Genomic DNA, 22,148 nt, shown 5'->3' on the forward strand with positions numbered 1-22,148 from the left:
AATACACATCTATTTGACCATCATTCCTAAGATTACAAAGTTTGGATACCTAAACCGGCTCATAACTCGACCCGATTCTCCCTTTCAAACCCACCAAAAACCGCCATCACCGTCTCCTGCTCCGTCTCAATTCCTTAGTCGTCCACTGCTCCGTCACCATCACCAGACTCTAAAACATTCAATCTGATCAAAATGCCCTATATAACATATGTTGTGTGAAAACACCTAATTAATCAGACATCAAAGTAGTCAAAAATACAATGGGTATATAATATACTAAGCTAACAACCAAAACAACTAGTCAAAAGTTGGAGCACGTACATTTAAATCATTAAAAAGTATAAATGAAAATTAATAGTAATAATAAGGTTACCATGAATGGAATTGAGCTAGAGATCGATGGAATTGAGTTTAGTTCGGAGGAAAGTGGCAGCCAGAAGTGTACGTGCGGTGGCTGTTAGGGTTTTCGGTGATGCCGGAATGTGATAACCATGAAACGGAGGTGGCTGACGTGGCGGGTGCGAGGTGGCGGAGGTTAAGGGTTTTGATCGGAGTGAGTGGTGGATGTGGTTGGTGGAGTATTGGAGTGATTGGTGGTGTGATATGAGAGAATATGAAGGTTTGAAGAATGGAATCTAGGGTTTGGTTTGGTTTAATTATTAATATTAATGTGAAGAAGAAGATGAAAGATGAATGCATTGGCTTGAAGGTTTGAAGTCTAAAAGGTTGTATCTGGAAAGTGGTTTAGTCAACTAAAAAAGTAAGATTACTATTATTATTTTTATTATTATTACTACTATTATTATATTTATTATTTATTAAAAGAAGATTACTAAAATACCCTTAATATATTGGTATTATTACTAAAATACCAACAGTCAATTAACGGTCAACTGACGGCAGGAGTCAGAAGAACCCGCTGGAGAAACACAAGGAGTCAAAGTTCGTAAAATCTTTTTCAGCGGTTAACCCATCTCGCGATGTTATTTTTCAGGGAGACAAAATGCAGATTTCTCTTGTTTTTTTTTCATTTTTCAATATGAAACAAATACAAATTTTCCTACAGCATGTGTATTTATTGCAGAAAATTAAATATTGCATAAATTAAAATTGTGACGTCTAATTAGTGTCCAAGCATAATTACGCTAACATGCGTTTTAAGTAACCAATTCATATTAATCAAGCTAAAAAAAATAAGAAATCATAAAATTGCTCATGAATAACCTTCGTTCTGGCTTTTCATAATAACTGCTATTTTCTAAGAAATATATTAACATCATCACTGAAGACAACCTATAATGGAGAATTGTCATCACATAATGAAGGAAAATATTTATTACTAATGCAGCGTACATTAACACTGCGTTCTCGAGTTTTTAATTAAAAGAAAGGAAAGTATAAGATTGGATAGGATGGGAGAAGAAAAAAAAGTAGATGCATATAATGCATTCATAAAGTTTAATGAAAAATGAAAGAAAGAGGAAGAAAAGAAATGGTTAATACATTCTTTAATTTAAATGAAAGGAAATGAAAAGAAAAAAATGTGTAGTTTTACAAATATAACATTTTTAAAACAATTATTAGATGTATATTGAAGGGTAAAGTGGTAATTTTAAATATTTATTCTTTCCTTTCTTTCCAAATCATCCCAAATTGGCAAAAAAAAACTTTGGGACTTAAAACACCCAAGTTTTCCTATCATTTCTTTTATAAAAAAAACTCAAGAATGAAGATTCAAAACTAAAATCTTATCATTTCCTTTCTTATCCCATGGAAAAAAAAAACTCAAGAATACAGTGTAATTAAAAGTTTAAAACTTTGTTGTTGATCTTGATGATTTGATTAGGGAGAGAAAAAAAACCATAACTATATAAGAGAGATGCAAGAGAGATTATAGGAAAAGTTAACAGAGAGAATAACTTTCATCTCCATAATGCCCTTTAATTATTTAGCAATAATCCATAGTCTTTTAACTAATTACCCAAATGCCATTATTAATTAAAACCATTGATCAATTGATGTAGGGTCTAGATTAGTTATTAGACTTCTTTATGAAATTATGGGTTTCTAATTGATACTCACCATATATGTATATATATGTGTGTGTGGTTTTATATATATATATAGAAAAGAGTTCAAATAAGAATAAGGAGTTTTTAAGAATTGTAAGAACCAACAAATTTTTGACATTACAAATTATGTTGAAAGAACAATTCTAGGAAACTATGTCAGTTATAATGATGAAAGAGTAATTATTGGAAACTATGTCGGTTATTGGTGATTTTAAATTTCAATCATTGATTAACATTGATCTAATGGCTATGATTTATTCCTAGTCTTCCTAGAAAACTACTTATTTTAGAATAACACTTTATCTTTTAAAAAAAAATCTTTGCCTACCAGGGTGTCGGGACGGGTCCGTCGACCACCCGACCCTCCGTTATAGCCGGCCCTTGTAATTATTCTAGACTATTCTATTCAAATATTTATAACAGTCGCCCACTATACCGACTAAAATCTGGATGAAGCTATACACTTATCTATAAACACTAATTTCCAATTAGTGTTTGGTTAATCCATTTTAACCCTTTTCATAAACTTTATTATCATACACTTTACGGTACACACATTTGTTTACTTTTTACATTATTAATAAATTTTCTTCTTTTACAAAGAGGCACCCCACGTTGGTGTGACACCCTCAAGTCTCTCTCTCTCTCTCTCTCTCTCTCTGTGTGTGTAAAGTAAAACCTGTATCTATCTATCTATGTATGTATATGTCGCCACATACACTGTAGTACTGTACTATCTCTATATATACACCCACCCACGCTCACACTAGATCTCACTGTCAACATTCCTTCTTCTACCAAACCAATGGAACCCAGATCAATTCTGAAATGGGTTTTGTTGTTGTTGATATTTAACCAACTGGGTATTCAATGTAGCGTCACTTATGACAGCAAATCCATCATTATTAACGGTCAAAGAAGAATCTTGATCTCTGGTTCCATACATTACCCCAGAAGCACCCCTGAGGTACCCTAGTTTTTTTTTATAATAAATTGGGACTCTTTTTTATTATTTTTTATTCATTAATTTTTGATCTTTTTTTTTTGGGGGGGGGGGGGGGGGGCTTTTGGAAATGTAGATGTGGGAAGATCTTGTAATGAAAGCTAAAGATGGGGGGCTTGATGTGATTGATACTTATGTGTTTTGGAATGTTCATGAACCTTCTCCTGGCAATGTAGGTTGATTTATTATTATTATTATTATTTTTAGAATTATTATTATTATTATTTTATGGTGATTATTGGTGCATTTGCAGTATAATTTTGAAGGGAGGTATGATTTGGTGAGGTTTTTGAAGATAGTGCAGAAAGCAGGGATGTATGTGCATCTTAGAATTGGACCTTATGTTTGTGCAGAATGGAACTTTGGGTAATTTTTTGGTTGTTAAATTGTGGTTTAAGTAAGGTTTAGAACTAAAAAAAAGTCCAGTTTTGACTTTTGGAAGTCAAATGGGTTGGTGTTTTTTAAGGTCAAAACTGAGAGAATTTTTTTGATTTTTACATAAAAATGCCATTGTGTTTGGATTATGTAAGTAAGGTTAAATGGAACCATTATAGCTGCATTGGTCAAGATATCTGGGTCTATATTGAATTTGTTACTAAAATGGTCAAATTTTGACTTTTGGAAGTCAAATGAATTGTTTTCTTTGATGTCAAAACTCATAGAAATTGTTTGTTTTTAACCACAAAAAAGGACTTTTGTAATTGAACTACTTGATTATGGTGAAATTAAACCAGTTTATAGCTGCATTGGTCAAGAAATTTGGGTCATTTTTGAATTTGGAAAGCATCAAGTTTGACTTTCTAAATAACTGAAGTTACTAAATGTCAACGGTCTAATTTGTGATAATTTATGCAGAGGGTTTCCCGTTTGGTTGAAGTATGTTCCTGACATTAGTTTCAGAACCAATAACGAGCCATTTAAGGTCACAATTCCTCACTTTCTAAAACTTATTAAATTGTTTATCCTTTATACAATTAAGAAATTTAATTTATGTAAAAATGCAGAATGCAATGAAATCTTTCACTGAGAAAATAGTTAACTTAATGAAGAGTGAAAAAATGTTTGAATCACAAGGAGGCCCAATTATTCTTTCTCAGGTATGAACATATATTTACACAACATTTAACCTTAATTTTGTATTCATTACCAGTTTGGGGTTTTTTTTAATTATTATTATTATTTTTTTTAATATTGATTACAGGTTGAGAATGAGTATGGGTCAGTAGGAAAGGCGTACGGAGGTGCGGGATATGATTACATGAAATGGGCTGCTAACATGGTGGTTAAATTGGATACGGGTGTCCCATGGGTTATGTGCAAGCAAGATGATGCTCCCGATCCTATTGTAAGCCCAATCTGACCTGTTTAACATGATAGCCTATTTGGTCTTGGGCTGAAAGCCCATTTAATGTTTAATACTTTTTTCGGGCTTTGTTGGCAGATAAACACATGCAATGGTTTTTACTGTGACGAATTTTCGCCCAACAAGCCTTACAAGCCCACAATTTGGACCGAAGCTTGGAGTGGATGGTATGTAGTTTTATTAACCATTGAGATCATATGCTTATAAATGGGTCGTAACTTGTAACGGGTTGGATTTAGGTCAACAAGAACACGGCCCGTTTAACTATACATGCCATATATGACAACCCAGTAACTGATTATCTTCGTGTTGTGTCATATTCCTTCAGGTTTACAGAATTTGGTGGGCCCGTTTACGAGAGGCCTGTTCAAGATTTGGCATTTGGTGTTGCTAGATTCATACAAAAGGGTGGATCATTCTTCAATTACTACATGGTTGATTTTACTTACGCTTTTATTTTTGTAACATTTATAAAATTCTTATTGTAACATGACAATTTCAGTTTTAAACTAATACTTGAAATGCTCATGTTTGGAACCGAAACAGTTCCATGGAGGCACGAATTTCGGCCGATCATCTGGTGGCCCGTTCATCACCACTAGTTATGACTATGATGCTCCAATTGATGAATATGGTGAGGCTATAACTATGTATATGTACTTTGACTACTTAAGGTCAAACTTATTTAGCCAAAACGGGCTAGTTAGGCTGATTGGGTAACTGATCAAATCAATGCGCTTTTGAAACGGGCCATTTTTATACGGTCCGGGCTGGCCCGTCCAACACCCTTTGTCAATTTCTGAAGATGTTTACATAATTAAAATTTAGCTGTCCATTTGAACTTATAACCTAAATCGAACCGATTTTGGGTAAACAGGTCAAAAATGGCATCTCTACCACAAATGTCGAAATGCTAAAGATTAGTTATGAACTCACACAGGTTTGATCAGACAACCAAAATACGGCCATTTAAAGAAGCTTCACAAGGCTATAAAACAATGTGAGCCCGCTTTACTTTCAGACGAGCCCGCGATCACCTCTTTGGGAAGCCTTCAACAGGTTGTATCTTTTTAAATCTAACTTAATTTTCTCCAATAACATAAATCCAGTCTTACTAAAAAAATATTGTTTTTCAGGCCCATGTTTTCTCTCCCAAATCAGGACCCTGTGCAGCTTTTCTCTCAAATTACGATCCGAGTAATGCTGCAAAAGTGACATTCAATAACAAACACTACACTTTACCTCCGTGGTCCATAAGTATCCTTCCAGATTGCAACAATGTTATTTTCAATACCGCGAATGTAAGTAAAACTTAACCAAAGTTGTAAGTTATTTATTTTGTTTTATTTTATTATATATATGTGTATATATATATATATATAGGGGAGGGATATTTTGAGAACTTGATGAGTTGTAAGAACTTTAAGAACTCAATTATTGACCACACATTTAATTAAATGAGTTAGAATATGTGGCTGAGATTAAATTTGATTAAAAAATGAATCAGGAGAGAGAATAAGTATTTTTGTTAATTACACAAGTTTAAACTTTAGTTACACATGTGTAAAAAGTCGATTCGGTGTGTAAAAAATTACGGTAATTTTTTGTACATTACTTACACTTACGTATTACACATGTGTAAAAAAAATTCAAAAAAAAAATTGTTACGTTGAGTTCTTTCGAGTTCTTAAAGCTCAAAAGGGTTCTCAAAAGAAATCAATCCTATATATATATATATACATATATATATATTTGTGATTACTGTGAAAATGATACAGGTTGAAGTTGAATCTACACAAATGGAAATGTTACTGAGTGATTCAAATATGTTTTCATGGGAGATGTATACAGAAGATTTAACCGTGAGTGATGAAAGCTCGTCATTCACTGCATCTGGCTTATTGGAGCAAATTAATATTACAAGGGATACTAGTGATTATCTTTGGTATACAACTAGGTATGACTCCTAGTTTAAAGGGTGTTGGGTTATCATTAATCATTAATTAGGGCTATAAACGAGCCTAGCAAGAGCACACCTCGGCTCGTTTATCTTAACAAGCTGAAATGCTGAGGTCAAGCCAGCTTGTGGCTTGTCGAGCTGGCTCGTCTATTTTTAAAATTTTACGTTTGACACATATTGATATAATTATTTGTAACATTCACATAATCGAGCCAGCTCATGGCTCTTCGAGGCGGCTCGTGTTTTTTTTAAGGCTTTTACATTTTACACATATTAATATAAAGATTTGTAACATTCACATAATGCAGAATTTATAAACCACGTAGTTCATAATTTATATATATTAAAACTTGGGTTATGATAAGCATATGCTAAAATTTGGGTTTTGCTAATAAACAAACCAAATGAGTATATTTTCTTTTATTTTTTCATTAAAATATGTCATACAGCTCTAAGTTACAAATACACACACACGAATTTGGGTTTTAATTTAAACGAGCTCAGCCGAGCCCGAGCCGACCTATACACACACACAAATTTGGCCTTAAAGTTAAACGGCCCAACGAGCCGAGCCGACCATGGCTCGGGCTCGGCTCTGGTCGTTTACAAGCAAGCTGATTTCAAGTGAGCTTTTTAACAGCGAGCTGCAAGCCACGAGCTTTTTGAACAGCTTTACACGTAAATAACAAATATGGTTTCAATAAAGTTATTACTATTATTATTATTACTTTTTTGCAGTGTTGATATTGGTTCATCTGAATCATTTTTAACCGGAGGGGAGCTCCCAAAGCTTCTGGTGCAATCAATGGGTCATGCTCTTCATGTGTTCATTAACGGAGAACACTCAGGTACGCAGTATGCTTGTTTTTTTTGTTGATAAACATATATTTGAATTAGAAAATGATGTAAACTTAGATGCATTTGTATGTAGGTTCTAGTTTTGGTACAAGAAAACATAGGAAAGTTACATACAAAGAAAGTATTAATTTACATGCTGGAACCAACAAAATTGCACTGCTTAGCGTGGCCATGGGATTGCAGGTTAGTTTATTGAATTAATAAAATATTATTTATATGTTTGCATAATATTCGTGGAGACGTAGGATTTAGGTTAGCGACCTCTAGGGGAAGGTACCTAGTTAGCTAACCTTTGTATTTAGGGTCTAGTTGGCTAGCCCGACTCCTTGTTGTTTATGTATATATTTTGTTTGATACGGCTTTTTGCTTCTTATGCCCTATTCTTAGTAGGTTACAAATTCCTTGCTATTTGGTAGTTTGCTATCTATATATTGCTAAGTATCTTTGCTTGTAGGATAGATGTATGTTTACTCTGTTTACCTGTATGTGGCTTTTTGAGCCGGGGGGTCCCTCTGGAAGTAGCCTCTCTATTCTCACGGATAGAGGAAAGACTTGCCTACATCCCACCCTCCCCTGACCCTACCGATAGCGTGCTATGCGGTGGGATATACAGGGCTTGATTGATTGATTGATGTTTGCATAATATTGGAAAATACTGAAAGCTATGTTTTGTTATTTCGAAGAACATGGGAGGACATTATGAAACATGGGAGACTGGAGTGTTGGGCCCAGTGGCTCTTTATGGTCTTGACCAAGGAAAGAGGGATTTGTCATGGTTCAACTGGACCTATCAGGTGCGCACGGGCTGAAGATTTAGGGTTGGGTAATGTAAGGGTGTAAATGAGATGAGCCGAGCCGAAGCTTGACTAGGCTCGAGCACAGATCGTTTAACTTACAGAGCTCGAGCTCGGCTCATTTCGAGCTCTATTCCAAAAGTTTGAGTTTGGCTCGTTTAATATTATTAATTAATTCATAATTACTTTTACATATATTTCAACTATAGTTTTGTATATAACATAACAAATACTATTCAATTAATTTTTAGCAATATTTATATATATAACAAGTATTATATAAATATGTACAAATATATTAAATAAAAGTTATATATATTATAGGATTGCTTAGGCTCACGAGCCAGCTTAAGCTCGATAACCGAAGCTCAGGCTCAGGCTCGCTTGTTAAATAAGCTTTTTTTTGGGCTCGAGCTTGTTTAAGCTTGGCTTAAGTTGATCTCGAGTAGCTCACAAACCATTTGGCTTGTTTACGCCCCTAGGGTAATGGGTCAACAAAATAGGCAACTTTAGTACAGGCTGAAACAGGTCGGTTTGACCCAAAACACTTTATGTCCCAATATTCCAACTCTTTTTTTTGTTTTGTAGAATAATTTGTGTCAAATTGGATTACAAAATATTATGTTATTTTAATTGTAAGCTAGTTTTATGAAATTAAAGCTATAACCTGATCAGTCATACATAAATAGATGAGTTGAAATTGTTCTCTCTAATTTTCATCACGGTTTGCTGATTTTTTAACAGGTTGGTTTAAAGGGAGAGGCTATGAATGTTTTCTCCTCAAATACTAATTCTCACATCAAATGGATTCAAGATTCTTTAATAACCCACAAACAACATCCGTTAACATGGCACAAGGTATTACATAAATCAAGATTGTTAAAACGTTATTATTGAAAAAGTTATCATAATCGTACTGAACTTGGAATCTTTTCAGGCTTACTTTAATGAGCCTGATGGTGATGAGCCATTGGCTTTGGACATGAATAGTATGGGAAAAGGTGAAGCATGGGTCAATGGTCAAAGCATAGGGAGATATTGGTCAACATATGCTAATGGTGATTGCCAAGGGTGCCATTATGCTGGAACCTATCGACCGTTGACTTGTCAACTCGGATGTGGTCAACCGACGCAAAGATGGTACCATGTTCCCAGATCTTGGTTAAAACCAAGTGATAACCTCTTGGTGATCTTTGAAGAACTTGGAGGTGATCTCTCTAAGGTTTCACTAGTTAAGAGATCAATGGTCCGTTGACCATATCAAACCATAACTTTGGTCACATGGACTGGAACCGTTGTTGGTTGAAGCCACGGGGAAGGTACAGCAAGTAAAACAACTCATTAAATTGCAACTGTGATTAAGAATTTAGCCTAGTTATTTAGGGCGATTTTAATTGATTCAAGTTTAAATTCTAAGTGTGTGCATGCTCTTGTAGAGTTTTGTATAATGTTACTATCCTATGTTGAAAGGGAACATTAAGTCTTGTAGTTGCTAGTGATTTATGATGGAATAATTGAACCATTTTAGGGGTCTATGCATTGTATGTTTAGTGAAGGGTGATTGATGCTAAAGTAACATCACCTCAAATAATTTACATCAACATGTATCACATTATACAAACCATATGGGCCATATGACTATCATTTTCATGTCAGTCAGTCAAATGTCATATGGTTCGTATGATTTGCTGAATATACAACATATATAGTCATTTGATTCGTATGATTTGGCGAATATATGACCGTGTTTTGTCTCTCATATGACAACCCATATGACTTTTATGCATGTCATGAGACATGTATCACACGTTAGTGGTGTCTAGATATAATGTTAGTGGTGTTTTTTTTTAAGTCAAACTTGTAGTGAAATGTGCTTCATAAATGTCACTCTAAATCATAATATTTTCATTTACTTGAATATAGTAAATATCCGACTCTAAAAGCATGTTATTTGATTAAAAATCTCAAGTCCATAAACACTACTTGAAAAAATAATACGAAAAACATGAAAGAAAACATCATGATCATAGGCTTGTCCAAGTATTTTTGCAACTTCTAAAACTTAAAATATATATTGAATGGTTCTCTCATTTTTTTTTTCCAAAAGATCTGTGCATCATCCACTTGTGCTTGTGTTACCTGAATGTTTGATGATTGTTTGTTGAAGTTCATCCTTTCTTGCCCCCAACAACCTTTGCAACCTTCTTCTCACCTTTCAGCATCAAGAATGTTGGCATTGCTTCCACCCCCCAATCTGATGCAATTTCCTGTAATGGGTTGACTTTCAAGGGTCAAATTGAATAATATAACATGCATTGTTTTGTTTTTTCGTGATTAAAAATCCAACACAATAGATATTTTTTTCTTAGGACCTAAACATGTAAGAATATGATGATGCACATTTTTAGTATACACTTACTAGAGTTGGGGCGAGTTTTAGTGAACCCCCCCGAAGTGTACCGGTTCTTTACTTCTATTGTAAAGTATTGGGGGGGGGGGGGGGGCATAAATATCGAAGCACCAAGCCTTAGCTTATTTTTTTAATACATCCAAGCCAGTGCTATGTAAATAATATCAAAATTCAAATGTTGCAAACATAGAGATTGAAAAATATGTTATTACCTTTAACTCATCTACATCAACTTTGAGGAAAGTAACATGAGGCATTGATTTAGCCAGTTCTGCTACAAATGGAGCAATGGCTCGGCAAGGTCCACACCAAAACGCAGCAAAGTCCACAACGATCTGCATGAACAATGTTTATTCATTGGTTTGATGATAATTATCCCATTTAAACACGAATCAACATTCAAAGTTCAGAAAAAAAAAATGTATACAACATATTATAGTCAGGAACCCTTATAGAACAAACGGAGATTTGAAAAAGTAAAATAAAACTGAATCACATTTGTCTTCACCATTGTAGATTATAGAAAACCAATATAAATCTTAATTGATCACTTCAAACACAAATCAACGTAAAATGGATGGAGGACACGAATCAAAACAAATAACCGAAATTAACTGTATGAAATTTGGATTATGAACTGCGTACTAATTTATTCTTGTCCTTTTGGATATGGTGATTCCAGGCATCAATAGTGTGGCAGCTAATCACATGTCCTTGTTCTCCCATTTTCTTGATCTCAATAAAAGCTAAGGCTTCTAGAATAATGATGAGTCTGGTTTGTTTTTGGGATAATTAGATCGTACAAAGATGTTGGTCATCATATGATCAGCTAATTATGTAACACATAACGAATCTTAACCGTCGAATTTGTTTTGTTTAATGATTTGTACATGGTATTTAACATTTAAATGATAATTAAGTACTAGGTAGGTGCATGAGATTGAGAAATTCGTTTACGCACGTACAAAGATAGAAAGAAAGAATAATTTGATTTTATTTGTATTTATTATTAAAAGAATAGATAACAAAAAGTTGGTCATTTAAGTAATATATCAAATTATTATAAAAGAAATCTTATCTAAAAAAAATAATACATACTTACATACAGATATATATACAGTTGAAGAGGTAGGTCCCAGCAGAGCCCAGTTGGACCCGCAAGACTCACCTTGAAAAGGGACGTCTGCGCAGTTGAACCCGCAAGACTCCTTAACGGACGTCTGCGCGGTTGAACACGCAAGACTTAAGGGACGTCTGCGCAGAGACCAACTGGATCCGCAGGACCCACCATGCTCAGAGACGTGACGTCCTTACGCGCAGTATGCAAGCTGGTCCCGTAGGAAAAGCCTCCTAATGGTGAAGTACTCCGCCTGTTCCCGCAGCTGCGGATACAAGCCATCAGGGAAGGCTACCCGCACAGCAAGGCTACACGCACAAGGCACTTAACTCTCATAATAATTCAGTAATGTCACCTGAAGAAGGAATGAGCAAAGCCGGGAATACTCCCGCCCAAATGAGCCAGTCCGTACGATACGGGAGGATCTTTTGTACTGTACCTGACGAGGTATGGACAAAAGATCTGACCAAAGATACGACAGCTCACTGACAACAGTATGACGAGCAGCACGCTCTTGTACTGTATGTCACTATTAGCCGCTGCCTACTCACCAACCTGTCGGAGGACGTGCATAGCCTGCAGTTGGTGGAACAGGAATAGTACACAGCCGGCCTGGTCACTATCAGCCGCTGCCTACCCACCAACTACCAGCATGGCATGCGCGTAGCCCACAGTTGGCAGAACAGGAACACTATTCAGCCGGCTGTACCTTCTTGGAAACCTACCTTCGGCTATAAATACTCCAACACCTTGGAATGGTATCATCTTATCTCATATTTCATATCTTGATATTACCTGATATCTGCTCTAGTCATTCTCTTAATATACACTTATATTCAAGAGCAATCTAGTCTGATTCTCACGCCGGAGGGTGGTCACAAGGAGGTACCCCCCCTTCTCAGTGACGAGCTCACGGTGTCTGTTTTGCAGGTTATCAGAAGAACCATCTTCGCCGGGTCTAACCCCTCGTGGGAAACATCTATTTAACCCCCAGATTATCCGTAATCTGCCCGGGGTCGATTAGTGTTTCTTCATTGGCGCCATCCGTGCATAAAAGCTAGAACTTAATTCTTTTTCAGTTTTCTCAAAACTTCTGGAAAGATGGTTAACGTTACTCCGGTCCCAAAACCAACGAGTGACCAAGAAACCCCGGTAACCATAACCCCAGCTACTGAGGGGAATACCGGCGACTATACAGTTTTTACGAACACTACCCCGGTTACCTAAACCGGGGCAAGTGCAGTAAAATTTACGAACACTACCCCAGTTACCCGAGCTGGGGCAAGTGCAGTAAATAATCTCTCACTGGGATTCACCGATACCCAGTTAGAGAGACAACGAACGAGGCTCCCCCGCCAAACACTCGATGAAGTTAAAGCGTGGGCGGAAGCACGTCAAAAAGAATTCCAAGCTGAGTTGGATGAACGCTTACGTTCACTCCAACAGGCTGATGAATTCGGAGAGTACTTGGACGATGATTCGGAGGAATCCGATAGTGACGCAAACCCTCGTCATAGGGCGAAAGGGAAGCGTAAGGAAACGGACTCCCAACCGAGAAGGCATTTTGGAAAAACCTTCAAACCAAAAAACGCGGGTGGAAACCCACGTGACTTCTCCAAAACATTTACACCAACTGCTGCAAAGGCGGGAACGTCCAAATTTGCAAGGGACATTGCGGAAGCAATCGCCCCGAAAAGTGCCAAACAGATGTCCAACATCGGCACTTACGATGGTATATCTGATCCAGACGATCATTTGAACAGGTTCATAGCGGGGGCAACCGTCAGTAGTTGGACGGAACCTACGTGGTGTTACATGTTCCAAATGACGCTTGTTGGGGCAGCTAGAGCGTGGTTCGATCGTCTACCGGTCCACCACATCTACGATTGGGCAGACTTCCAGCAGAAGTTTAGCCAGCACTTCAGCCAACAAAGAAAGTATACCGAAGAGCAATGGACAATCCTCAATTGCATTCGAGAGGAAGATGAATCTTTGCCAGACTTCATCACTCGCTTCAACTCAAAGAAGCTAAGTCTGGGTAATATTAGCGAAGATCTTGTTCGCCGCTGCTTTCATCCAGGGCGCGAATGACCCAGAGCTCATCCGCACCCTAACGGGTAAAGATGGCATGCCATCCACATGGGATGCCATCATGACAGCAGCTAAATGCTTTGCGGAAACGGAGAAGCAACTGGGTAGAGATCTCCCCCAGAGCACAAACCTCTACACCCAGAAAACAAGATAAGACAACGTCCTTACCGCCCGACTAAACAAAAAGCGGAAGCTAGGCATTTGGCAGTCAATGGTAAACTTTGACACCTCATCCGGCTTGCAACATCGGTTAGGCGGAAGGGATAACGTACAGTCGAACCAGAACTCCAGATGGACGCCACTCACCAAAAGCGTCACCGAGATATTCGCCACTGAGAAGCTCCCATGGCCAAAGGCTCCAATAATCCGACATCGCCACAATGCTGATCGGAGCAAATACTGTGACTTTCACAGGACAAAAGGCCACAACACTGAAGAATGCACAGACGTGAAGGACATCGTCGAAGCATTTGTCAGAGATGGGACGCTCGCGCACCTCGTGGCGTAACGAACGCTGAGCAGGCTGATGCGTGTAGAACCCCAGTTGGGGAAAACACGAATAAAATTGCAGCTTCAATGTTGGAGACTACATACTGCGTAAACAACGAGATCCCGAACCAGGTGCATATCGGCTCGATGGCACTCCCATCCCAACAACATGGAAGGGAGCTCAATTACACAGTTTGCATGTAGATCAATTCCAAACTTGTAAAGAAAAGGCCCAGAGCCACTTCTAATGGAAATGATTCTCCTTAGAACATTGATGCTGATGATCTTACATTTATGCTTATGAACTTTCCACACTGATATGCCGGTCTTCACCGCATACATAAGTGGGGAAGTCGTTGCTTGTGGAAGGCGGCAAAACCCGCATAAACACAAAAAACGGCAAACCTTCACGCAGGTCAGTCATAGGTAAAGTTTGGTCATCCCACTAAATGAAAGTGCCGGTCCTTACCGCACAAATCATGATAGAGGAAACCGAACTAACCTATTGACAACCGCGCGTCGAACGGTTAATTTATTCAAAACACTGATGCCGGTTTTCACCGCATAAATAAGTGTAAAGAAGTCGTTGCTTGTGGAAGGCGGCAAAACCCGCATAAACACAAAAAACGGCAAACCTTCACGCATGTCAGTCATAGGTAAAGTTTGGTCATCCCACTAAATGAAAGTGCCGGTCCTAACCGCACAAATCATGATAGAGGAAACCGAACTAACCTATTGACAACCGCGCGTCGAACGGGTAACTTATAAACCACTTAGAAAATTTCTAACGAAAAGATGAGGAAAACCTCCACGCAGGTGAGATATAGGCAAAGTTTAGCCATCCTACTAAGTGCAAGTGACGGTCTTACCCGCACAATCACAGAGGAAGCAAAACTTCAACCTATTATCTACCACGTTCAAAGGTTAACTTATTCTAAACACTTAGAAAATTTCTTAGATGAGGAAAACCTCCACGCAGGTGAGATATAGGTAAAGTTTAGCCATCCTACTAAGTGCAAGTGACGGTCTTACCCGCACAATCACGAAGGAGGAAGCAAAACTTCAACCTATTATCTACCACGTTCAAAGGTTAACTTATTCAGAACACTTGGAAAGTTGCTAATTTAAACTAAAGTATGCATGAGCAAGTCATATAACGTTTATAAAGCAAGTCATCCACTGAAAGTAGCGGTCCTACCCGCACAAAGATTTGTATTACATAATAATTCAAGTATTACAAGAATGGCCGGGTAACTACCCGCCTACAAGAATATAAATCTATACAATGTAAACCTATCCTAACAGTGGGAAGGGATCTTAAGGTTCAAGCTTCAGGACCACTCCTTCCATACCCACTTGTACCCGCACCATCAGTTGGCTGTGGCGGTTCAAGGAAGGTCTTTAGAATGGCTAGCCCATCATCAGCAGCAGCAACTTCGTTCACCTTCTCCACCACCGGATGCGGGAAGGCGGCATACTGGTTCACTGCTTGGTCATATACAGCTTCAGTATCCACATCATATAAAGGGAAGTTGGAAGGCGGGATGCCTTTCTCAACGAACCCTAGACCAAGCAGGAATCCGGCCTTTTCCCCATCCTCATGAGAAGCGTTGAGGGCTGCGCTCATGGCATCGTCGTATGATGTGTCCGTGAAGACTCGATGCACAACCTACAAGAAAAAATACAAGTATCAAAACCTTTTCTATTTACAAAGAAAAGCGTAAAGATATTATGAAATCACGCATACCTGAGACAACGCTTCTCGAAGAAGCCATTCCTTGGCAACCAGAGCCTCCTGGAGGGCGGCTTGAGCTTGGTTACGGGCGCGTTCGGCTTCACTTTTGTTAAGTTTGGCGAGCAACACTTCCTTAGCAGCAGCCTCTTCAACGCCCTTTAGCTTCCGCTCAGTGTGGTCAAGCACGTCCCTCTGGTCCAAGATCTCCTGGAGCTTCTTGGCGTCTTCCATAGCCAAGGCATCATGAGCCTGCTGGAGCCTCTCTAGCTTGGCTTTAAGCTCCTCATTCTCAATGCGTAGAGGCTCAGCAACAGCTTCAGCCTTGGTGGCCCTCTCAGTTGCGTTCCGTGCAGTTTCCTTAGCCAGCCGAAGCTGTTCGTTAACAGCTTGGGCAGCCTTGGAACGGGCCTCGAGACGGGCCTGAACTTCAACTTCAAGGCCTGGAAGGCCTTCTCCTTTTCCGCAGCCACTGCGACAAGCCTCTTGTTCTCCTCCCGGATGGCCCGCGCCTGAGCCACTTCCAGGCTACGCGCCGTCTTTAACTTGTCGTTTTTACGAAAAAGTAACTCGACGCGCGGCTGCATCCGGGCAAGGAGAATCCGCAGTTCATTCGACAGCCTACCCTCCTGGTAGCTGGACATGGCCTCCCCCAGCGCACCAGCGGGGGCGGCGTGGCGCGCCCATTCGACGCATTCTACAGGCGTCCGAAGGGTTGTTCCTCGGCGGATGTTCCATCGTGGAACATACACTTCATTGGAATCCGACACTGCAAAAGCAAAAAGCAGTTAGGAAAAGATGATAAAAAAATATATATATATAAAATAAAGGCCAAAATAACCCTACGCACCTGTAGGGTCGACGACAGGCCTGTAGCCGCCAAACCCATCACCCGAACCTAACGGATATCCATCCAAGAGGTCAGGCAGATGGGAAGGAGGCAGAGATTGGCTTGACGCCCCAACCCCGGACATACCTGAAGAACCGGCCGTAGTCGCCGGCGCCGGAGGAGGCATAGCGGAGGCCGCCGTGGTAGAAACCGGCGGAGGTGAACTCACAACCGCGGCCGCGGCTGCGGAAGAATCCACAGTAACATTCACCGCCGGCTCAGTGAAGGAATCAGTAAATATGGCACTGACAGCCGGCGGAGATGTCATCACAGTTGGAACAGTTGGCTCAACCGGGTGAGCAACTGAACCAACTGAAGCAGGCGCAGACGCCTGGGTCATCGCCTCAGGTGGGTTGACCAAACCTACCGTCATGGGTCCGGAGGTGCTCCTCCCCGCTCCACCCTGGAATGCGGTAGCATCCACGCCTGCACAAAGAAGATATAAGTATAATGGTGGAAAGCTATGCAGTTAAAGTAAAGGAAGATTATACTTACGGGTTTTCTTGAGCCTAAAGGTTCTGACAGGCGGGGACGAACCCGATGGAGCCGGCCTCTTCACGCCGCTCACCGTCGTCACACTGGACTGCCCGGAGGTGACAGCCGTCTCAACCTCCGGAACAGTGGTCTCACTACCACCAGGGTTCCCCGCCGCCTCGTCGCTCTGGGTTTTCGAGTCAGACCGGACAACCGGATCGGCGGTGGAGGCAACCTTCGCCTTGCCCTTCGCGCCAGTGGCCTTCTTTTTCCGCACCAACGGAGGACCATCTGCGGATTCCTCATCAGAAGATGACAAGATTAGAGGAATTCCAGCAGAGGTTTCAGCATTGAGAGGTCGAGGGTTGAATAACTCCTTACCTGGCCGCGTGGCGCTCAGAATGGGGTGGCCTGGCGGGTAGACCTCCACAAACCGATCCCTCGTTTGCTCCAAGATGGGCAACTCGTTCTCATCGAGAGCACGAGTACCCATCCGAGCGGGACCATCAGCCTCCCGCGGATGTAGGAGCGACTGCAAGTCGTTTCCCTCTGAAATAAAAAAAAAGAAACAGTTAGAAGAAAAACCTATATCAACAAAGAAGACAGAGCATACCGTAAGGGACAGAGTTCAAACCGTATTCGAGGACGATGGGAATCTGTGACGCCTCCTTCCACACCCGGCTCATCCCGAGCATCGCCATCCCAGACTCCGCAAAGCGGTACACCGGAGTCTGGATCCGGGAGATCTTGGCGAACCAATCCGCCTCCTGGTAATTGGGGGCGTGAAGGGCGGGGAGTGCTCTCCCACTCTTAAACGTCATCGCAAGGGGGACGACGCGAGCGGAGATATAAAAAAACTCCCGCTTCCACGACCGAAGACTGCGCTCGGTAGCGCAGATCTTCAAACCCTTGATCCGATTGACCAAGGTGTACCACCCCTGGATGCACCTCCTGGAGTAGAAGGTCATCAACCGATCAACGTGGGGCTCCACGCCCAGAATGAGGCACACCCACTCAAAGTGGCGGATCTTGGCGATCGCCATCGGGTGTACCTCCGTCAGATGCACATCGTGCCTCTCCAAGACACGGTATACAAACTTCGTCAATGGGAACCTGAGATTCCCATAAACGAAGAATGCAGCATACACCCCTATCTTGCCCTTAGGGGCATCGAACACCGTCTGGTGTGGCTCCGGAAACTCAGGCTCGAACGGCTCGAGCATGAACTTCCGGACGACGTACTGATAGAGGTCGGCCGGAAGAGCACACTGGCACTCGCCAGCAGTGCTCTTGTCGTCCTTTTCGGACGTCGACGTCGGGTTCTCGACGAACAACTCAGACTCCTCGGTAGTGGCCTCAAAATCACAGGTAGAAGACATGTTTTGGATGTATAGAAAAACGATTTCAGAAGAATGCTCGACGGAATAGTGAGTATTCGCCGGAAATCGTTTTGAAGCTGAAGAAAGAAGTGAAAGTGTGGACTAAGATGCACCCTCTCGCCCTTTATATACTCATCGCAATTAATGCGATGAATTTAATGCGGAAGAGAGAGAAATCGCAGGTGCAATGAAACTATGACACGTGGCAAAGAGCAAGCTGGCAACAGCTGTTGAAAGGACGCGTGCCATTAATTTCGCGGCCACGCGCCCGAAAAATCGCGCCCACGCGCCTGAAAAAGCGCCTGGAATGACCATATACTGTCACGTCGCCATAATGTTAGTCCCGGTGCTGATCGATACGAGATCCGCACGAGGTCTAGGAGTGCGGAATCCTCCTAGACTCGTATATGGTGTATAGACGAAGAACACAAACACGTACACGATCAAATACACAAACAAATACAAGAATGGATAATCAAATCTGCAGATTCATATAATAATAAAACACGTTACATACCGTAACATAAACAGAAACACGACTGACCCGAGGTGAGCTCTACCTCGGGTCGTCTCACACGACTCTCACTCTCTTGCTCTCTCTTGACACTCAAACTGTAACACACACTCTCTGAATTACTGGATTCACTCTTCATAACCTAACACGACACATGTATATATAGACAATCTTCACGGGCTTGGACTTCAGTAGGCGAAGTTGTTCATAACTTCGCCTAGGGCGAAGTTGTGATAACTTCGCCTAAGGCAGAAGTTGTTACAACTTCGCCGTTGGCGAAGTTGTTATAACTTCGCCTAGGCGAAGTTGTGCTAACTTCGCCTGTGACGATCCGCTGGTCAGAATTGCATAGCGACGGTCACAGAATGCACCAACAGTCTCCCCTTTGACCGTTGCTCTCAATTCTAACAAACACGAAAGATCATCTGTTACAAAACATGCACTAACAGACTCCCTCTTAACTGATGATCTTCTGTTTTGTTCATCAACCAGCCGTGTCTGAATCTGTCCTGTAGCTTCACAAATCTACCAATCACCCAGCGTCTTCCATATCAGATCTCCCCTTCAGTGTAAGCTTCTCCGACTATAACGATTGAGGTCTTTGAAATGCATGCATCCTCGTGCCAATAGATCATCTCAACCAATCATGTGAGTCCATCTGACTTCACCAACACATGAAGTTGGGCTTCCTCCACAACTTCACCAACTCGTCGGCATACGATAAGGTTTAATCTTCAACTACTCAACATCAGGTGATCAATTTCATCACAAAACCACCTTGACAGAATCTAACACATGACCATTAATTAATCCGAAGCATCTTCAATCACCAGGGATAACAATCAAGAACATAGACACTTTAATTCCCGGTTAAATCCAACTTGTTCCAGAATCTTCACTCGTATAAATAAGCATCACGTTTCAGGATCCAATTCTCGAACGCCTTGAAAATAACATAAATAATATGCTCTGACCGCAATCCAGTAATGACGAAAACCTTCAGTTCAATTTGACTTTCTTCGGTTGGTCAACCACGAACAACAACAATTTCATTGCCCACAAACACCCGAATATGTGTCAATATCCAGTTTCAAACAATATCCCATTCACAACCTCAACTCCAAATCCAGAGTTGACACGTATTTGTTCACACGTAAGACCAAGAGATAACAAGATCACTCGTTGACGGAACAACATCTTTGGTCTCACAATAATCGTGTACACCCGGCCATACAGACGAAAACTCCAAACAATAATTTTTTTTTTTTTTTTTTTTTTTTTTTTTTTTTTAACTTCACCTGGCCATAACTTCGCCTGGCCATAACTTCGCCTGTTCATAACTTCGCCTGGCCATAACTTCGCCTGTTCATAACTTCGCCTGTTCATAACTTCGCCTGGCCATAACTTCGCCTGGCCATAACTTCGCCTAAACCCTAAAATTTAAGCGACAACTTCGCCTGAACCCAATAACTTCGCCTGCGGCGGCTGTTCGGCCGAAAACGCACAGAAACGTGCCAGAAACACCAAAAACGCAGATCTCGAACCATAGCGTAAGAGCCTAAGGCTCTGATACCACTTGTTAGTCCCGGTGCTGATCGATACGAGATCCGCACGAGGTCTAGGAGTGCGGAATCCTCCTAGACTCGTATATGGTGTATAGACGAAGAACACAAACACGTACACGATCAAATACACAAACAAATACAAGAATGGATAATCAAATCTGCAGATTCATATAATAATAAAACACGTTACATACCGTAACATAAACAGAAACACGACTGACCCGAGGTGAGCTCTACCTCGGGTCGTCTCACACGACTCTCACTCTCTTGCTCTCTCTTGACACTCAAACTGTAACACACACTCTCTGAATTACTGGATTCACTCTTCATAACCTAACACGACACATGTATATATAGACAATCTTCACGGGCTTGGACTTCAGTAGGCGAAGTTGTTCATAACTTCGCCTAGGGCGAAGTTGTGATAACTTCGCCTAAGGCAGAAGTTGTTACAACTTCGCCGTTGGCGAAGTTGTTATAACTTCGCCTAGGCGAAGTTGTGCTAACTTCGCCTGTGACGATCCGCTGGTCAGAATTGCATAGCGACGGTCACAGAATGCACCAACACATAACTTCCTGCACGTCCTGACACTGTCAGAAGAAACCGTCGGACGACGTTTCAACAGTTTGGACTGTTCTTATCCCTTCACCAACTCTTCGAATTTCAAAAAGATTCAAAAGTAAGCGGGAAAATACCCCTTACCTTGGCAACCAAGTAACTATAAGACAGGTGCGAGTACAGTGGTAAGGCAAAACCCTTCACATACTTAGCACCTGCAGGGAATTGAAGCCAAGAATACCTCGGCAACCAAGTAACCATAAGACGGGTGCGAGTACAGTGTCAAGGCAAAACCCTTCACATACTTAGCACCCGCAGGGAATTGAAGCCAGGAATACCTTGGAAGTAACTATAAGACGAGTGCGGGTACAGTGTCAAGGCGAAACCCTTCACATACCTAGCACTCCGCAGGGAATTGAAACCAAGAAGGATCTTCTGGGCAGTGCTTGCGGAAACGGGAATAACATCCCCGCATAGCGGGAACGTCGAGAACTAGATTGTTTGAACCTCCAAGATGGAATTGGTTGCTTAAACATAATTGATCACTATGTTCAAAACTACCAAAACCTCATGGAGAATCTACACAAGTGGAACTCAACGCTCCTGACTTGCGAGGAGGTTACAGACCTACCCGCATCACACCCAAAGATCAAGCAGAAAAGTCGGGAATTTCTGCACGTGACATTAGGACTTCCGCGGGAAGAATCACCATGGAAAACCTTAAAACTAAAACCTTTTCAAAACCCCTTGTTTAAGTCCAAAAGTTCACCTCACTTATTAACAATTCATGAGAAGAACATTGGACTGGGGGGACTTGAAGAGGTAGGTCCCAGCAGAGCCCAGTTGGACCCGCAAGACTCACCTTGAAAAGGGACGTCT

The 22,148-nt window shown here is 40.9% G+C and overlaps 2 protein-coding genes across 2 annotated transcripts; one reads left to right on the forward strand and one right to left on the reverse strand.

The window, feature by feature from the left end:
* The first annotated feature begins 2,845 nt into the window (after positions 1 to 2,845).
* LOC143553121 (beta-galactosidase 3-like) lies at positions 2,846 to 9,506 on the forward strand. Its single transcript, XM_077043174.1, has 17 exons — positions 2,846 to 3,039; positions 3,152 to 3,247; positions 3,329 to 3,441; positions 3,931 to 3,997; positions 4,080 to 4,172; positions 4,277 to 4,420; positions 4,517 to 4,605; positions 4,767 to 4,872; positions 4,985 to 5,072; positions 5,379 to 5,497; positions 5,575 to 5,739; positions 6,217 to 6,395; positions 7,137 to 7,246; positions 7,330 to 7,439; positions 7,940 to 8,050; positions 8,795 to 8,908; positions 8,988 to 9,506. The coding sequence occupies exons 1-17, from the start codon at positions 2,878 to 2,880 to the stop codon at positions 9,303 to 9,305; spliced, it is 2,184 nt and encodes a 727-aa protein (XP_076899289.1). The 5' UTR covers positions 2,846 to 2,877; the 3' UTR covers positions 9,306 to 9,506.
* Positions 9,507 to 10,218: 712 nt separating this feature from the next.
* Positions 10,219 to 11,186, reverse strand: LOC143553122 (thioredoxin H-type 2-like). The gene is made up of 3 exons (XM_077043177.1): positions 11,106 to 11,186; positions 10,673 to 10,795; positions 10,219 to 10,317 (listed from the first exon to the last, which is right to left on the reverse strand). Exons 1-3 carry the CDS (start codon positions 11,184 to 11,186, stop codon positions 10,219 to 10,221), a joined length of 303 nt encoding a protein of 100 aa, XP_076899292.1.
* Between the last annotated feature and the right edge of the window lie 10,962 nt (positions 11,187 to 22,148).

This window comes from Bidens hawaiensis, unplaced genomic scaffold (assembly GCF_021521415.1).
Source record: "Bidens hawaiensis isolate Kalapana, Puna unplaced genomic scaffold, B.hawaiensis_p1.1 tig00017148_1, whole genome shotgun sequence".
NCBI classification, from domain to species: Eukaryota; Viridiplantae; Streptophyta; class Magnoliopsida; order Asterales; family Asteraceae; genus Bidens; species Bidens hawaiensis.

Coding starts and splice junctions, on each gene's coding strand:
- LOC143553121 (XM_077043174.1), top strand. CDS start 2,878: ATGGAACCCAGATCAATTCTGAAATGGGTTTTGTTGTTGTTGATATTT. Junction 4,606..4,766: donor ACCGAAGCTTGGAGTGGATG/GTATGTAGTTTT, acceptor ATATTCCTTCAG/GTTTACAGAATTTGGTGGGC. Junction 4,873..4,984: donor CATTCTTCAATTACTACATG/GTTGATTTTACT, acceptor GAACCGAAACAG/TTCCATGGAGGCACGAATTT.
- LOC143553122 (XM_077043177.1), bottom strand. CDS start 11,186: ATGGGAGAACAAGGACATGTGATTAGCTGCCACACTATTGATGCCTGG. Junction 10,796..11,105: donor AAAAGGACAAGAATAAATTA/GTACGCAGTTCA, acceptor TTGTTCATGCAG/ATCGTTGTGGACTTTGCTGC. Junction 10,318..10,672: donor TTGATGTAGATGAGTTAAAG/GTAATAACATAT, acceptor AACCCATTACAG/GAAATTGCATCAGATTGGGG.